Raw genomic sequence first — 17,445 nt, 5'->3', positions numbered from 1 at the left:
TCTGTAGCACTCCCCATACACTGCTTCATGTGCTGTGACTCCTGTTTGCTCTGCTCTCTGCTTACGTCATAAGCTCCTTGTGAACCCAAACATCCCATCTCGACACATGTTCCCTTCAGCACTTAGCAGAGTGCTGTGGGTTTTTAGTAACTATTTGAAGGTGGAGGTAAGTGCTGGGATTCGGTCCCTTAAATGCAGTTCAGTGGTATCAACCTGGGGTGCTTAACCCGGTTGTCATTCTCCTTCCTTTTCCCCAAATACAATATCCGATTATAATTTGTTTCCAACACATTTAAAAACAAATCAAATGTAGACCGAGTGTTTGGGTTAGCACGTTAGCACTCTGCTCAGGGACAGAAGGAGAAGCAGGAAGGTGTTAGCTCGGATTCCACGGCCCCCGAAAACTACCTTCTACTCAGCTGCTTGACCTCTCTCTGAGAGGCAGCTTTCATAAATCTTCTGGCAGCGGCAGTTGAGTTCTGCTTAGCTCTGTGATTGTAAACTGAGACATAGGTCATTACCTAAACTTCCAACGTTGATATGACCTCGGTTTCCTTTTTAAAATTTTTACAGAAATAAATCAGCCTTAGGTGAGGAAAGTTCACACACAGACTGAGACCTGCCCTGCCTGTTTTCCCCAATCCTGAGGTTAGACAATTGTGAACAGAACTTTTAAGAAAATCCACTAAAGGTAACATTTTAAATGGGACTTACAAGAATGCTTTTGGCAGGTTAATGGTGGCAGCTGAGGTAATATATTTCCACCTGTGACACACACACAGGAATGAAATTTTTAGAGTAATTTTTAGAGTCATTCTAATAATCTAACAGTTCATCTCTTTGTGCTATATTATTTGTGTTGTGGTGATCATTTACCCTTAGAATATTTTTATAGCAAGCAATTCCTGACTTAAAAAAAATAGAAAGTAAAAAAATCAAAGAATTATTATTATTTTAATTTTTAATTTTTGTTGTTGATTTTTTGTTTTTTCTTTTTTGGAAATGGAGTCTCAGTCTGTTGCCCAGGCTGGAGTGCAATGGCGCGATCTTGGCTCACTGCAACCTCCGCCTCCCAGGTTCAAGCAATTCTCCTGTCTCAGCCTCCCGGGTAGCTGGGACTACAGGCACCCACCACCATGCCCGGCTAATTTTTGTATTTTTCGTAGAGACGGGGTTTCACCATATTGGTCAGACTGGTCTGGAACTCCTGACCTCAGGCGATCCACCTGCCTCAGCCTCCCACAGTGCTGGGATTACAGGTGTGAGACACCGTGTCTGGCAATTTTTTTTTTTTTTTTTGGAACAGGGTCTCACTCTGTCACCCAGACTGGAGTGCAGTGGTGCGAACTCGGCTCATTGGAACCTCCACCTCCTGGGTTCAAGCGATTCTCCTGCCTCAGCCTCCTAAGAGGCTGGGACTGCAGGCGTGTGCCACCACACCCAGCTGATTTTTATATTTTTAGTGGAGATGAGCTTTCACCATGTTGACCAGGCTGGTCTCAAATTCCTGACCTCAAGTGATCCTCCTGCCTCAGCCTCCCAAAGTGCTGGGATTGCAGGCTTGAGCCACCACACCTGGCTTACAGCCATGATTCTTAATAGTGAAAAATAGGCCAGGCACAGTGGCTTACGCCTGTAATTCCCAGCACTTTGAGAGGCTGAGGTGGGCGGATCATTTGAGGTCAGGAGTTCGAGACCAGACTGGCCAACATGGTGAAACCTTATCTCTACTAAAAATACAAAAATTAGCTGGGCGTGGTGGCAAACGCTTATAATCCCAGCTACTTGGGAGGCTGAGGCAGGAAGATTGCTTGAACCTGTGAGGTAGAGGCTGCTGTGAACCGAGATTGCGCCACTGCACTCCAGTCTGGGAAACACAGCAAGACTCCACCTCAAAAAAAAAAATAGTGAAGAATAACCAGTTTCTATTCACCATACGCTGCATTTATAGACAAATGTCTGAAAATGCTCCGATGTTATTGTTTGTTTTTGGCTGGGTGCGGTGGCTCATGCCTGTAATCCCAGCACTTTGGGAGGCTGAGGCAGGCGGATCACTGGATTAGGAGTTTGAGACCAGCCTGGGCAACGTGGCTCTACAAAAAATACAAAAATTAGCCTGGTATGCACCTGTAGTCGTCCCAGCTACTTTGGAGGCTGAGGTGGGAGGATCACTTGATCCCAGGAGGTGGAGGTTGCAGTGAGCCATGATCATGCCTCTGTGCTCCAGCCTGGGTGACAGAGCCAGACCCTGTCTCAAAGAAAAAAAAAAAAAGAAATTGTATTTTTTTAGGACTTCTTAGTGATGACATAAACCACCATTCCTACTCAGATAGGAATCTGAAGATGTTATAAAGATTTCTTTTTATTTATTTAAATATTTAGGTGTTTAATCTTAAAATCCATTTATAATATTATAGTGCTTTTCTTAGTACTTTAATATATGTGTTTGCCGAGACCAGCTCGGTCCGCGAGACCCTAACCCAGCGGCGCTAGAGGAATTAAAGACACACACACAGAAATATAGAGGTGTGAAGTGGGAAATCAGGGGTCTCACAGCCTTCAGAGCTGAGAGCCCCAAACAGAGATTTACCCACGTATTTATTAACAGCAAGCCAGTCATTAGCATTGTTTCCGTAGATATTAAATTAACTAAAAGTATCCCTTATGGGAAACGAAGGGATGGGCTGAATTAAAGGAATAGGTTGGGCTAGTTAACTGCAGCAGGAGCATGTCCTTGTGGCACAGATCGCTCATGTTATTGTTTGTGGCTTAAGAATGCCTTTAAGCGGTTTTCAGCCCTGGGCGGGCCAGGTGTTCCTTGCCCTCATTCCCGTGAACCCACAACCTTCCAGCGTGAGCATTAGGGCCATTATGAACATGTTACAGCGCTGCAGAGATTCTGTTTATGGCCAGTTTTGGGGGGGCTTGCTCCCAACATGTATTTTTATGTAGGATGAATGCACTTTACATTTCTCAAGTAGTTACATATTTACAGTAAAGCCGTTTGTTGCATGTTTATGTAGTTTATACAGTAAAGCCATCTTTTGTCTGTCAAGCATTATGGATAACATAGTATACGAAACCGACAAGATCTCTGCCCTCATGGAACTTCCCTTCTAGAGCTGTGTCTTCCAGTATGGTGACCAGCAGCCTCCTGGGCCTGTGGAACATTTGAAATGTAGTTAGTCCACATTGAGACGTGCTGTCAGAGTAAAACACATGCTGAGCTTTGAAGGCTCAAGATGAAGAACCGAATGTAAAATACATCGTTGATGTTTTTTGATACTGATGACGTGTTGAAATGATAGGCATTTTTAACGTATTGAGTTCAATGAAATATATTATTTTTTGTTTTTGTTTTTCATCACGCAACATGTCCATGTAAGAAATATATTCTTAAAGTTCCTTTTATTAAAACTAGGTAAAGTGAGTTTTCCTATGACTACTAGGAAACTTAAACTCCGTAAGAGGCTCGTGTTGTTTCTGTTGGGCAGTGCTGGTCTAGAGGAAGAGGCGTGAACAAGGGAGCCGGTGCACGTGTGAGTGTAGGTTGTGACCAGTGCTATGGAAGAGAAGCACGGTGTCCTCCAGGAGCAATCAACAGGGGGACTTCAGGCTAAGGGGGTCAGAGAGGCGCTCCCCGAAAACGCACCCTTTAAACGGCACTGGCGAGCATGCAGGCACTGTCCAGGTGGGGTGGAGGAAGGCCGTTTCCACCACAGGGACAGAGGCTCTGAGCTGAAGAAGGGCTAAGTGATTGCTCCGGCTGCTGTTCAGTTGAGCCAGGCCTCTGGTCTCCACTTCAGTGATTGATTGATAGGATGACCACCATTGAGACGCCAACAGGAAGTGAAGAGAGCTGTGACGGGGTTCCCTGACAGCCTGCCCCATTCAGCTTTCCCCACGATTGCTGCGTACTGGGATGAGAATACCATTTTTAATCTGATAGTTTGTTTAAACTTGTAAAACATTTTCCCTTTCTCCTAGGTATAGCGAAGGAGATACTGAGAAGTTAAAGATGTACCATTCTCTGCTTGGGAATGACTGGAAGACGATTGGTGAGATGGTGGCCCGAAGTAGCCTCTCCGTGGCCCTCAAGTTCTCACAGATCAGCAGTCGTAAGTGGCAGCCCCCAGTGCCCACCTCGCTGAAGAAATAAGCCCTGACAGGCCTGGTTCAGCCGTAACCGATCCAATGCCCAGAAATCACCGCAGACCTGTCTTCCGCGAGAGCTTTGTTTCTTAAGCTGTTCTCTATACTAATTTGTTTGGTTTCCTCGTGCGTTCAGTGAAGCCATGTGACCTTTACCCACTAGGCTGGTTTTTACCACCCTTCAGTAACTGTCCGTGCAAATATAACTCCCAAGTGGACCAGGACCCCAGTAAACTGGTGGTGGGAGAGCCTGGGCGGAGGGTCACTTCCCCGCGGTGGCACGGGACACGTTGGGAGGGAGGCAGGCATGCAGTTCGTGCCCGTCAGGCGGGGACTCTTCTCAGAACCAGTGTTGGTGACCTCCTGTCTCTGTCTCCTCTTTCCTAAAAGGTTTCCTTTCAGAAGACAGTCCTGACTGGGTTTTCTGTTTAGCACAGGGGCTCACACACTCCGGCCACACAGCTAGTGCCTTGCAGCCAGTTCTTCAAGTTTCCAAGAACTAGAGGAAAATCTTAAATTGTTTTTTTTTTTTAATTTTGTGAACTCTAGCTATCTTTTTTTCTTTCTTGGAAATCTCTTGATTTTTAAATATTCATCCAAATTGTTATTGAGGGGAAAATGTAACATTCTGTGGGCCAGACCAAAAGCACAGCCAAACAGCTGCCAGTGTGAGGCTCCTTACTTAGCGTGACCGTGAATGTCTCTAGTGAAGAAGGGTGAACCGTTGATACTTTGGGGCATCCGCCACAGATAACTGGCTTCAGAAATTCTCAGGTGCCTTCATCAAGTACTGTGTTGGTATCAGTGTAGCTATTATTGTTACACTAGGAACTCTTGGCCAAGAGACATGTACATAACATAAAAGCCATTTGGCTGGCTTTTCTTCCCCCATTAAATGTTTGGGAACCTCACAGTTTCATGCGGGAGACATTGTTCTCAGAAACAGGATGAACAACTGTTTTGAAATAAATAAATAAAACATTGCTTTAAGAAAGGACTTATTTAATAATTTCTGGCTTTAGTTCTTAAAAAGAATCCATGACCGTGTTAGTAATTTCATTTTAATATGCACATAATTGTGTTCATTTTATGTCTATATAATTGAGATGCCCATTATTTTCTGAAAAGTACCCGATTTATCATTTCATTTTTAATATTGTGTTTGAAAGCAAATAGACTAGCAACTATAAGACCATCTTTTTATATCTACAGAAAGAAATCGTGGTGCTTGGAGTAAGTCTGAAACCCGGAAACTAATCAAGGCTGTCGAAGAAGTGATTCTGAAGAAGATGTCTCCCCAGGAGTTAAAAGAGGTGGATTCCAAACTCCAAGAAAATCCTGAAAGTTGCCTATCAATTGTTCGGGAAAAACTCTACAAGGGCATATCTTGGGTAGAAGTAGAAGCTAAAGTGCAAACCAGAAATTGGATGCAGTGTAAAAGTAAGTGGTAAGTTCTTCCCTCTCTCTTTCTCTGTCTCTCCAGCTTCTGTGGAGAGGTGAGTTTACCAAGAATATCTGTGTAACTGCCGTGGGGAAGCTGACGTGTCAAGAACAATCGTGTCTAGTCTGCTGCCCCCGCTGCTTCCGTATCACTCTCTGATTTAAATGAGCACGTAACTAGCCCTGATGCATTGAAGAGTGTATGCTTTCCTCCTAAAGAACTTGAACCTTTTTAAAACTGAATATTGACTTCTGATTTCTTCACTCTCTTTCTAAGTCTTTAATAAAACAAGGTAGCAATCTGTTGGCAGCATTAGAAAAAAGGGGGCCTCGCGCAGTGGCTCATGCCTGTAATCCCAACACTTTGGGAGGCTGAGGCAGGCAGATCACTTGAGAGCAGGAGTTCAAGACCAGCCTGGCCAATGTGGCAAAACCCTGTCTCTACCAAAAATACAAAAATTAGCCAAGTGTGGTGGCTCATAGCCACCAGTAGTCCCAGCTACTCAGGAGGCTGAGGCAGGAGAATCGCTTGAACCCAGGAAGTGGAGGTTGCAGTGAGCTGAGATCGCCCCATTGCACTCCAGCCTGGGCAACAGAGTGAGGCTCTGTCTCAAAAAAATAAAAAATAGAGAGAGAGAAAAAAGATAGAAAACTAACATACAGAGAGAAATCACAAGTGCAGTGATCAGTAGCAGCTCCACCCTTCTAATGTGCTTTCTGCTTCTGCGGTTCCTCAGATGAAGCGAGGTAGGCATGCTCCTGGCTGCGTCAGTCACATAGAGACGGTTTCAGTCCTGCTTCTGCCACACATTCTTTGCTGGATATAGCTTTTCCAAGACCTGGAGAGTCGCGGAGCTGGATGTCCAGCTGCAGCCAACTCCTCAAACCAGTGGTTCTGCATGCTCATGACCCCCCCACCTTGCACATGAAGGGCACTCAGTGGCTCTTGAATAATAAATAGGAGTAAAATCCAGAGTAGACATATTTTGTGTTAAAAGCAAACTCCTAGATCATACTGCTTATATACCTTACAACTCCAGGGGAATAAACTCCAAAGAACAGGGAATGTTGGAGGAACCAGAGCTCTTTTTACCTCTATTTTTAGCTAAAAGAAGGAAGAGTGAGGGCCGGGCACGGTGGCTCATACCTGTAATCCCAGCACTTTGGGAGGCTGAGGCAGGTGGATTACAAGGTCAGGAGTTCAAGACCAGCCTGGCCAACATAGTGAAACCCCATCTCTACTAAAAATACAAAAAATTAGTTGGCGGGATGGCGGGCATCTGTAATCCCAGCTACTCGGGAGGCTGAGGCAAGAGAATTGCTTGAACCCAAGAGGCAGAGGTTACAGTGAGCCGAGATCACGCCATTGCTCTCCAGCCCCGACGACAGTGCCAGACTCCGTCTCAAAAAAAAAAAAAAAAGGAAGAGTGAGTTATAAGCCTCAAGTGGAGGATGACATACCAATGTTAAAAAGAGGACATGGTAATCATTAAGGGTAGTACTGGTTCAAGATCAACATAATTAAGATAACATGCAAGATTTAGCTATTAATTTGAGATAAAAATAGGAAACTTAAACTCTGAACGTATATTTACCTTGTGTAACATTGAAGTGACCTCCACTGGTACATTTCAACCCTGTAAACGTGGATGGCTCTCATTAAGAGCAACAATGTTGTTGATCAGCGTGTGTATCTCCGTTACCAAGAATGTAAATATAACAGCTAATGATCTGTCTATCAGATTGTGACAAATTTTGCTATTCAAGATAAGTACTTTTAAAATCTTTTTAATTGGGTCACTGCCTTTACTAGAACCTTCAGTCAGCCTGCAGCCACTGGCTTTGGCATTAGAGGAATCATCAAATCATTTCTCACTTTACTAAATTTGTCTTATTTGATGTTCCAAGGCTGGTAATGGTAATAAGAGCAATGCCTGTCTGTGCATAAATAGTCAAAGTACATTGAGGTCCAGGTACTGTGGCTCATGTCTGTAATCCCAGCACTTTGGGAGGCCTAGGCAGGTGGATCACTTGAGGCCAGGAGTTTGAGACCAGCCTGGCCAACATGGTGAAACCCTGTCTCTACTGAAAATACAAAAATTAGCCGGGCGTGGTGGTGCGCACCTGTAAGGAATCCCAGCTATTCGGGAGGCTGAGGCAGGAGAATCGCTTGAACCCGGAAGGTGGAGGTTGCAGTGAGCTGAGACCGCAACACTGCACTCCAGCCTGGGTGACAAAGTGAGACTCCGTCTCAAAAAAAAAAAAGAAAAGTTAGAAGTTGGTTCTGAATGACAGCAATTTAGATGAGAAAAATATAGGATATTTTAATGAAAACTCTACCCTTGAAAGTAAACTATGTTTTTCTTCCTTTTAATGTAGGACAGAAATTCTAACCAAGAGGATGACTAATGGTCGGCGCATATACTATGGCATGAATGCCCTGCGGGCCAAGGTCAGCCTTATTGAAAGGTATGAAAAATAGAAACGGATGCCTCTTAACTGTTTCTGTCTCTAGCCAAAGAGAAGTTGTTAACCCAGCAGAGTCTGCAGTGAGATTGCCAAGGTCCAAATCCCTGTTCCAGCACTTTCCGCATGTATTGTGGGCATATGACCTACCCTTCTAAGTCTCAGTTTACTCAACTCATCTACTGAGGATGACGATAATCGTACCTAGCTCTTAGTGCTTTCAGGAGGATAAAAGAAAATAACGTGTGAAACATACTGTGTACTCCGTGTAGTTATTTTAGTCTTTGAAGCATTTCATATGGATATAAATTATTTATGCCTATTGGAAAATGGGGGTAAATGATTCAGGCAGAGCCCTGCTGTGCTCCAGCATGAGCTTGTTGGTGTCACCCTTGCTTGTCTTTGGTTTTGTCTTTGAGTTCCTTGTCCATGCAGGGTCCCCCCTAAAGTGTTGAAGGGTGACGAGGAAAAGGGAGACATGGGCCCGTTTTGTGATGCGTGTGAGACTAGTGGACCTGGCCCGTGTTGACTGAGGAACAGGAAAGAGCAGCAGAAGCCTGTGGGTTCTGGCCTTGCTGTCCGCCTTCATTCCCTCTGCCTCACACGTGAGCCCTGCCTAAGGCTCACTGTGGGTTTCCTGATCCTCTTTCCTAGGGGTGGATCGGGGGGTGGTTATGCCCCCGCCCAGTCTTCCCTGCTAGAGAGGCAGCATAGATTACCAGATCCAAGAAGGGCATCTCAAGTCAAGCAGGCCTGGGTTCCAGTGTCAGCCCCACCTATTAGTCATGCAATCTGGAGCCCATGACTGTGTCTCTTGGCACCATTTCCCTGTCTGTAGATGGGAGGGAGGGTTACTGTAAATGAATTTGTGCACTTTAAGGTCTTAACTTGGCTCGGCGTGGTGCCTGACACCCATAATCCCAACACTGGGAGGCCAAGGCAGGAGGAGCCCAGGAGTTTGAGACCAGCCTGAGCAACATGTCAAGACTCCATCCCTACAAAAAATCTAAAAAATTAGCTGGGCATGGTGCCACGTGCTTATGGTTCCAGCTTCTTGAGAGGCTGAGGTGGGAGAGTTGCCTGAGTCCAGGTGGTCGAGGCTGCAGTGAGCCACGATCACGCCACTGCAGTCCAGCCAGGGTGACAGAGCGAGACCCTGTATCAAAAAAAAGACCTTCACAGTGTCTGTCACATAGTACAGATGTCCTCTTACTGTGTGTCTATGTTGAATGATGAGGTGGTGTTTTTTACTGTGAGAAAGCAGCATGGTTTGTTGAGAGACACAAAGGGCTCAGAAAGAGGAAAGAAGTCTTTTCAGCCCATCTCTGCAGCCCACCAACTGACTGACCTGGATTAACCTTGGGCTGGGATGCTGAGCTCACTGTGCATGTGTAACGAGGGAGCTGGAATGCGGTGAAAGCACACATACCTTCCAGCTCTCAGCACTCCACGCGTCCATGAAGATGGCTGTCATGATTATTTTTGCTTGAAAATTTAATTTTTATTTTTTCTCACAGGTTGTATGAAATAAATGTGGAAGATACTAATGAAATAGACTGGGAAGATCTTGCTAGTGCCATAGGGTAAGACCATTTGTTTAATATTAAACTAATTAAAATATAGAGATGACTTAATAAATATAATAACTCCCTATCATCTTACAGGGCTGATAATGATGCTGCATTTGGAATTTTGTATAAGTGGTGGTTAAAAATTCAGTGTATTTGCTAGGAAACCAATTTGTTAGTGCAGAGGAAACAGTAATTTTAGGAGCAGTGTATACGTAAAGGCTCTGAGCTGCTAGGTGGATCAGGTTTTCATGACACTAAATACATCATTAGTTGGATATGTTTTTCATTTTTCTTCCCTTTTTTTAGTGTCACATAGATCATCACACCTCAGGTGTTTTGTGATTACAGATTTTAGCTAGAGCATAATACCTATGGCCCACCCACCTCCCTCCTATTTCAGTTTTCCAGTGGAAAAATAATCGTGTAAGGAAGTATTACCATACAGTCGAGTTGACCTTGGCAGGCATTGGAGGTGATAGTATAGGTACTTTAGTAACAATGAAGTGAATTTTCCCAGTACATACCTTTTATCAATTCCAATTATTGAAAAATCAAAGGCTCAGAATTACTCTTCACCCACCAAATACGAGTGCCTATATGCCAGGCATTTTTCTAGGCTCTGGGGACACAGCATTGAACAAAAGACAAGTTCCTTGCCTGGTAGAGCATCCATTCTGCTGACACAAATGCCAAGTTTTGTATAGTATAGAATTAACCTAAAAACTACATTGATGATAATGATATCAAACTAATAATAATTATTGACTACCTTCTGTATACCAGGCACAAAACGTAGTGATGAATAAGGACTTTAGGAACTCACATTTAGTTCTGGGAAGAGACTGTAAACAAATAAGCTCATTTCAGATAGCATGGTACCAAAAAGAAAACAAAAATAGAGTAGAAGGGACTTGGGGGGCAATCAGATAGGGTGGTTAGGGAAGACTTTGGAAGCAGAAGCGGTGGCAGGGTAGCCATGCGGGGATGAGACTAAAGGTGTTCGGACAGAGAGTAGTGAATGCAGACACCTTGAGCCGGCACTGGCTGGGCATATTCAAGGGACTGGAAAGGGACCAGGTGGCCCAGGACAGTGAGTAAAATGACAGCAGCGATGGGCTGGGTGCGTGTGCAGGCCAGACTCCCACGCCTTAGGGGACTTCAGACAGTTGACAACACAGCACACGCTCCAGACATCCAGGAGTTCCAGTTACCTTTGTGTACCCAATTTGGAACTTTGTAAACACTAGCAATTCTCTGGTTTTCAGCCCAGCTCTCACTTCAAAATCATCTGGGGAACTTTTAAAAAATACCAGTGCCACGTGAATGGGATTGGTCTGGTGTGGGGTCTGGCTTCGCATGAATGGGATTGGTCTGGTGTGGGGTCTGGCTGTCAGGATTGTTCAGAGCTCCAGGTGACTCGGATGTGTTACCCTGCCGAGACCCCGTGCTTTAGCGCTGGTTAAATGACTTGGTCGGTTCCCAGTTAGAACGTTTTAGTTGTGTGTAACAATTCAAATACAGAACTGAATATCATGCCCCACCCATAAGGAAAAAGGACTTGACTGTTCAGTTTGATTTTGCCGTTTTTCTGGAATAGGTAATAGATTACGTAGTCCAGAATTAAAGAAACGTAGGCTGGGCACAGTGGCTCTTGCCTGTAATCCCAGCACTTTGGGAGGCCGAGGTGGGCAGATCACCTGAGGTCAGGAGTTCAAGACCAGCCTGGCCAACATGGTTCAACTCCGTCTCTACAAAAATACAAAAATTAGCCGGGCATGATGGCAGGTGCCTGTAATCCCAGCTACTCAGGAGGCTGAGGCAGGAGAATCGCTTGAACCCAGGAGGCGGAGGTTGCAGTAAGCCAAGATCGTGCCATTGCACTCCAGCCTGGGCAACAGAGCAAGACTCCATCTCAAAAGAAAGAAAGAAAGAAAGAAAGAAACCTGAAAGGAAACACAGTGAAAAGTGTCCCCTTACCACTCACCAGCCACGCGTAGCCCTACAGGAAACCAGTATCTATTTTCCATAGATGGTTTATGCAAAATGTCTGCAGGATCTGAGTGATGTTCTGATGGCTAATGTTGGCTATTTATACCTACTCTCTTTTGTTACTGCTTGAATAGGAGTTACCAGAGATTGTCTTTTCAAAGCACCAGCTTTGATTGCGTTGACCCTATCTTGTGATTATTCTAATGTCAGCTCTTTATCATACCCTCCCTTCAGCTCTCTTCGAGTTTATTTTGCTGCTGTTTTTCAACTTCTTGAGATGGGTTCTTAGCTCATTTTCCATTTTTCTTTCTTTGTAATATACATTTAAGGCCATATATTTTCTTCTAAGTACTGCTTTATTAGCAATGCCCAATTATTTTTTTCAGAAACTTTATTAGGAAAATTTTAGACAGATACAAAATAAATGAAGCTTCATGTACCCATCACCCCAGTTCAGCAACTGTCAAAATCCATCCATCCTTATTAAACATCTACATTCACTCCCTCCAATTATTGTTATCTTTTTTGGTAAATTTTACATACTTTGCAGCCTTAGTACCATTCAAAATTCAAATAATTCTAGTAATTCCATTTGGAATCAAATAATTCCATTTCTAGAAATACATTCTACAAAACAACTTCACACATACATGAAATGACTTGTATACAGAGTAACTGACTGCAAAATGCCTGTTAATAGGGGACTGGCTATATACGTATTTTACCCATAGAGTGACATTCTTTATAGCTACAAAAAATCATGAGAAAGCCCCTTGGTGGTGGGGCAAAGAGAGCGCCAAGATACAGTCTTGGGTGAGGAAACACTGCGTGGTTGCAGGGTGGCGTGCCAGCGCCACAGAACAGGAAAGCTGCAATGTGTGTGTTTATTCGAGACTTCCGGTCTCTGTGCTCTGGACCAAATAAATCAGACCAGCCCTCCCTCCAGCCCACCTGCCACCGAAGACACCCAAGAAAGGCAAATGAAATGTATGCAAAGTCTCTTAAAGGCTTCAAAAAGCTAAACAAGTTGCAAGAGTAACAGAAAGAACCCCGCATCCCCTTTACCCATAGTCGCCTCTTCTGAACATTCTACTGCGTTCACTTTACCATCCCTCTCTCCCTCCTCCAAGGGAATATGGTTTTTCCCATAACCATTCAAGAGTTAGTGGCAGATACCACTTCCCAAGCAAGGATGTTATTTTACATAACCATAGTACAATCGAGAATCAGGAAGTTTCACATTGATATAGTACACCCTCTAAAACATAGTCCACATTCAGATTTCACCAGTTGTCCCAGTGATGTCCTTGATAGCATTTTCCCCCTTTAATAATTGTTCCATTTCCTTAGTGTCCTTTTTTTTTTTTGAAGACAAGAGTCTTACTCTGTTGCCCAGGCTGGAGTTACAGTGGCGTGATCTCAGCTCACTGCACCCTCTGCCTCCCAGGTTCAAGCAATTCTTGTGCCTCAGCCACCTAAACAGCTGGAATTAGAGGCATGCACCACCCTGCCTGGCTAATTTTTTTTTTTTTTAATTAGTTAATTTTTTTTTTTGAGACGGATTTTCACTCTTGTTGCCCAGGCTGGAGTGCAACAGCGTGATCTCGGTTCCCTGCAACCTCCACCTTCCGGGTTCAAGCAGTTCTCCTGTCTCAGCCTCTGAATAGCTGGGATTACAGGTACCTGCCACCATACCTGGCTAATTTTTGTATTTTTAATAGAGACAAGGTTTCACCATGTTGGCCAGGCTGGTCTCAAACTCCTTACCTCAAGTGATCCACCCACCTCAGCCTCCCAAATTGCTGAGATTACAGGCGTGAGCCACCACACCTGACCTTTTTTTTTTTTTTTTTTTTTGTATTTTTAGTAGAGATGGGGTTTTGCCATGTTGCCCAGGCTATACTTGAACTCCTGGCCTTAAGTGAAGAGATGGGGTTTTGCCATGTTGTCCAGGCTAGTCTCGAACTCCTGGCCTTAATCCCTCTCAAAGTGCTGGGATTACAGACGTGAGCCACCACGCCCGGCCTTCCTTACTGTCTTTTAATCTATGAAGATCGTCCATCTTTGCTGTTGATGGTAGTGAAATTTTGGAGGAATACAGGCTAGGTGTTTTGCAGAATGTCCGCAGTTGGCACTTGTCTGGTATTTCCTCTTGAGGAGATTCAGGCTGTGTCCTTCGGGCAGGAGTACAGCATATTCCTGATGTTTTCTATCACTGCATTACATCACAAGGTACATGATTCTCGTTTTGACTTTTTTTTATTATTTAGCTAAGGCAGCATCTGCCTCTTTTCCCCGCTGTATAAAAATATTGGTTCTTCCTTTGGTGGTAAGAAATGGCTGTGGGAAGACATTTTAAGAGTATATAAAGATCCTGTTCCTCTTTAAGCTTCTGTCAGTTTCCTTGTGGTTTTCATTTGCATTTCTCATGTGAGAAGTGAGATTGAACATGGCTCTTGTGTTTATAAGCTGTCTCTCTTTCCCTTCACTGTGAGCCTTCACTGTACATAGCTCTTGCATTTTAATCAGTTCCTGCGATTGGAGAGGCCCACCACTCTCGATATCTGAACTTACTGCTTGCTAAGCAAGGGAGAGCTGGGCTGCAGAGCACAGGCCCTCTACGTGTTGCCGAGCATCATGGGGCTCGGGGATCAGTGACTTTCAGATGCAGGGATGTTGAGGGATTGTTTGGCCTTTGGTTTTGGAAGGTAGACAGTGGGGTGAGGCCGCTGCAGCCTGGCTGACTTCCAGAAGTGTGGCTACTGGTGTGAGGTTGCCATTGGTCCATTAGGAAAGGTTTTGTTCTGTTTCTAGTCAATATTCTGCGGAACCATTAGGGAGGGTTTAAACTGGTTCTGGTGGTTAGTTATTTATGGTTTGGGATTATAACCAAACAAGAAAGGGCAATCCGTCTCTTCCTTCTTGAATGTGGAGAATTGGAAATTCTTAGTCCAGGCCCTGCCAGGACTCACAGATACATGCCGTGGTCCCAAAGCCTTTTCTTTTCTAGCTCATCTGAGGGGCAGGGTGCCCACTCTTCAGCATCATAGGCCCCAAGCAGGGAGGGTGCCAGGTGCTTTGAAGGAGGTGACGCTGATGTGCACCCCACCAGCTCCCATCTTGAGAACGACTTACATTGACAAAGCCCTTTATAATGTCAAACCACTTTTTAAAAATTCAACTTTTCGGCCAGGCGTGGTGATTCACGCCTGTAATCCCAGCACTTTGGGAGGCCAAGGTGGGTGGATTGCTTGAGGTCAGGAGTTTGAGACCAACCTGCCCAACATGGTGAAACCCCATCTCTACTAAAATACAAAAATTAGCTGGGCGTGGTGGCAGGCACCTGTAATCCCAGCTACTGGGGAGGCTGAGGCAGAATTGCTTGAACCCGGGAGGAGGAGGTTGCAGTGAGCCGAGATTGCGTCACTGCACTCCAGCCTGGACCACAGAGCCAGACTCCGTCTCAAAAAAAAAAAAAAAATTCAACTTTTCCATTAAATTTGTGTATGCTTTGTGACATTTCTTCAGATCACATGATTTTTAAAATTAAAATGGGTTTTTATGGTTTTAAATAAAATTACATGTTTAAAAGCTGATCATTAAGCTGCACGTGGTGACACATGCCTGTTGTCCCAGCTACTCTGGAGGCTGAAGTGGGAGGATCGCTTGAGCCTGGGAGCCAGAAGTTGCAGTGACCCAAGATCACACCACTGCATTCCAGCCTGGGTGACAGAGTGAGACCCTGTCTCAAGAAAATAAATTAAATAAAAATAAATAAAAGGGCCCCACAAAATCCAGGTAGGGGGTAACTGATGAACTGATTATCTATTTCAGATTTACGAATCTCAAAACTCTAAGATAGAGATTATGGCATCTAGTCAAATACTGTTTGAAATACCACGTACTCTCAAAGTTTTAATAACAAAATGGTAAAAATTATATTGAAGGTTCAGTCTTCTCAGATTCTTAAAGACTTTGTGAATTATATAAGCAGGATTTAAGGATAGCATCTCCACCTAATGAGGTGTAACACTTGCTTAGTTTTAAAATGTCCAGATCAGTTATTGTTACTTCTTGAAGCATGGGCTTGGGTCTGCAGCATGTTGGGCGCACAGCATTATGGGAAGGGAAAAGGCACAGGCTGCCTTAGAGCTGGGGTTTCAGAGTGAGACAGATTTGGCATAGAGTCCAGGGACTCCACTTAAAGTCTGTGGGCAATTGTTCCCTATTTGTCTGAGCCTTTATTTCCTCACCTGCATTATGGTTTAATAGGCTGTTAGGAAGGCTAAAGGAGATACTGGGCCAGGTGCAGTGGCTCATGCCTGTAGTCCCAGCACTTTGGGAGGCCAAAGCAGGTGGGTCACCTGAAGTCAGGAGTTCAAGACCAGTCTGGCCAGCATGGTGAAACCCTATCTCTACTAAAAATACAAAAATACAAAAATTTAGCTGGGCGTGGTGGTGGGCACCTGTAATCCCAGCTACTCAGGAGGCTGAGCCAGGAGAACAACCTGAACCCTGGAGACAGAAGTTGCAGTGAACTGAGAATGTGCCTCTGCACTCCAGCCTGGGTGACAGAGCGAGACTCCATCCAAAAAAACAAAAAAAGAAGATAATGCAAGAAAGAGACATTGTCTGGTACCTGGCACATACATTCTCAGCTAGTGGTTGCTGTGATGAAGAGGTCGGAAGAATCTGATCATCTTTTACCTCTACATACTTAGCAGATCAAATTCTTCATGCTAATCATTTTAACAACTGGATTAGTTAATTGTTTTTTAATGTTCCCCTTTTATTAGGAAAAAGTGCCCAAAAAGTTTAGTGGTTTTTACTTTAAAAAACAATTTAAGAATAATTTCTGACCCACTTATTGTAAATTGAAATGTGTTGTAAATTGAAAACGTACCAAAACCTCATAAGCATTTGCTCTTTTTAGCTTTGTGAAATAAACATCAGGGAACATCTGTCTTTGAATTGTGACCAATATGTATGTGTCCTGAGTGTAATGGTTAAGAGGGTAGGATCTGGAGTCACACTACTTGATGAAGTCCCAGCTCTATCCCTGATTAGCCGTGTGAGCTTGGGCAACTTCTCTGTGCCTCAGTTTCCTCGTCTCTCCAGCACGAGGGAGAGAGTGGTAACTCCCTCCTTGAGTTGTCGTGAGGATTATTTATTGCTGCAGTTAAGGTGCTTAGGGCAGGGCTGAGCACAAGGTAAGCATCAGCCTGTTAGCCGGCATTATACTTTGCCTTCTCGACTAGTGATACAAGTTATCTTAATTTAAATAGAATCCATTGTGTACTACTGATTCTTTTTCCCCTTTACGTTTTTTTAAACCAAATAAACAATAGCTTTCCATATTCCACAAAAATTGTGTCATATTTGTATCACACATGTATGACGATCTTATGTTTATGATAAAAAAAACTATAAACCTCACCTGAATAAATGTACTTACTACACTGTATTGAAATGATAGATTTTTAAACTAACTTGCTTTTTATCTTTTCTTTCCTTTTCTAAAGTGATGTTCCTCCATCTTACGTTCAAACTAAATTTTCTAGGCTGAAAGCTGTCTATGTTCCATTTTGGCAGAAAAAGACTTTTCCAGGTTAGTATTCTTAATATTTATATGGCTAAGAACATGGCATTTGGTGCCACATGCTGGTAATGAAAGTCACCTAGGCAGGTGACTGGACTTAGAGCCTCAGCGTCATCAGCTGCAAAATGGTGGAAACAGGCAGATTATAATCCCTATCTGACAGGACTTCCAGAAGTCCTAAATGAAGTCATGAACGTGTAAGGTGTGGTCATCCCAGTGCTTGAAACT

At 44.0% G+C, this 17,445-nt stretch overlaps 1 protein-coding gene across 3 annotated transcripts in view; it reads left to right on the top strand.

Moving 5' to 3' along the window:
• The window catches only part of TTF1 (transcription termination factor 1), a 30,538-nt gene that overhangs the window by 10,799 nt on the left and 2,294 nt on the right, over window positions 1-17,445 (top strand). For 2 of the 3 annotated variants that reach the window (XM_004048771.4, XM_019034226.3), the window contains 5 exons: window positions 3,988-4,118; window positions 5,365-5,599; window positions 7,972-8,061; window positions 9,576-9,641; window positions 17,141-17,226. In XM_004048771.4, coding sequence (XP_004048819.4) covers window positions 3,988-4,118; window positions 5,365-5,599; window positions 7,972-8,061; window positions 9,576-9,641; window positions 17,141-17,226 — 608 coding nt within the window. Of the gene's footprint in view, window positions 1-3,987; window positions 4,119-5,364; window positions 5,600-7,971; window positions 8,062-9,575; window positions 9,642-17,140; window positions 17,227-17,445 lie in introns of those variants that run through there. The other variant, XR_002007448.4, reaches the window with a different exon arrangement.

Source organism: Gorilla gorilla, chromosome 13 (assembly GCF_029281585.2).
Source record: "Gorilla gorilla gorilla isolate KB3781 chromosome 13, NHGRI_mGorGor1-v2.1_pri, whole genome shotgun sequence".
Lineage (NCBI taxonomy): Eukaryota > Metazoa > Chordata > Mammalia > Primates > Hominidae > Gorilla > Gorilla gorilla.
Note: the sequence above shows the minus strand (reverse complement) of the source record. Positions and strands in the feature narration are given on the sequence as shown.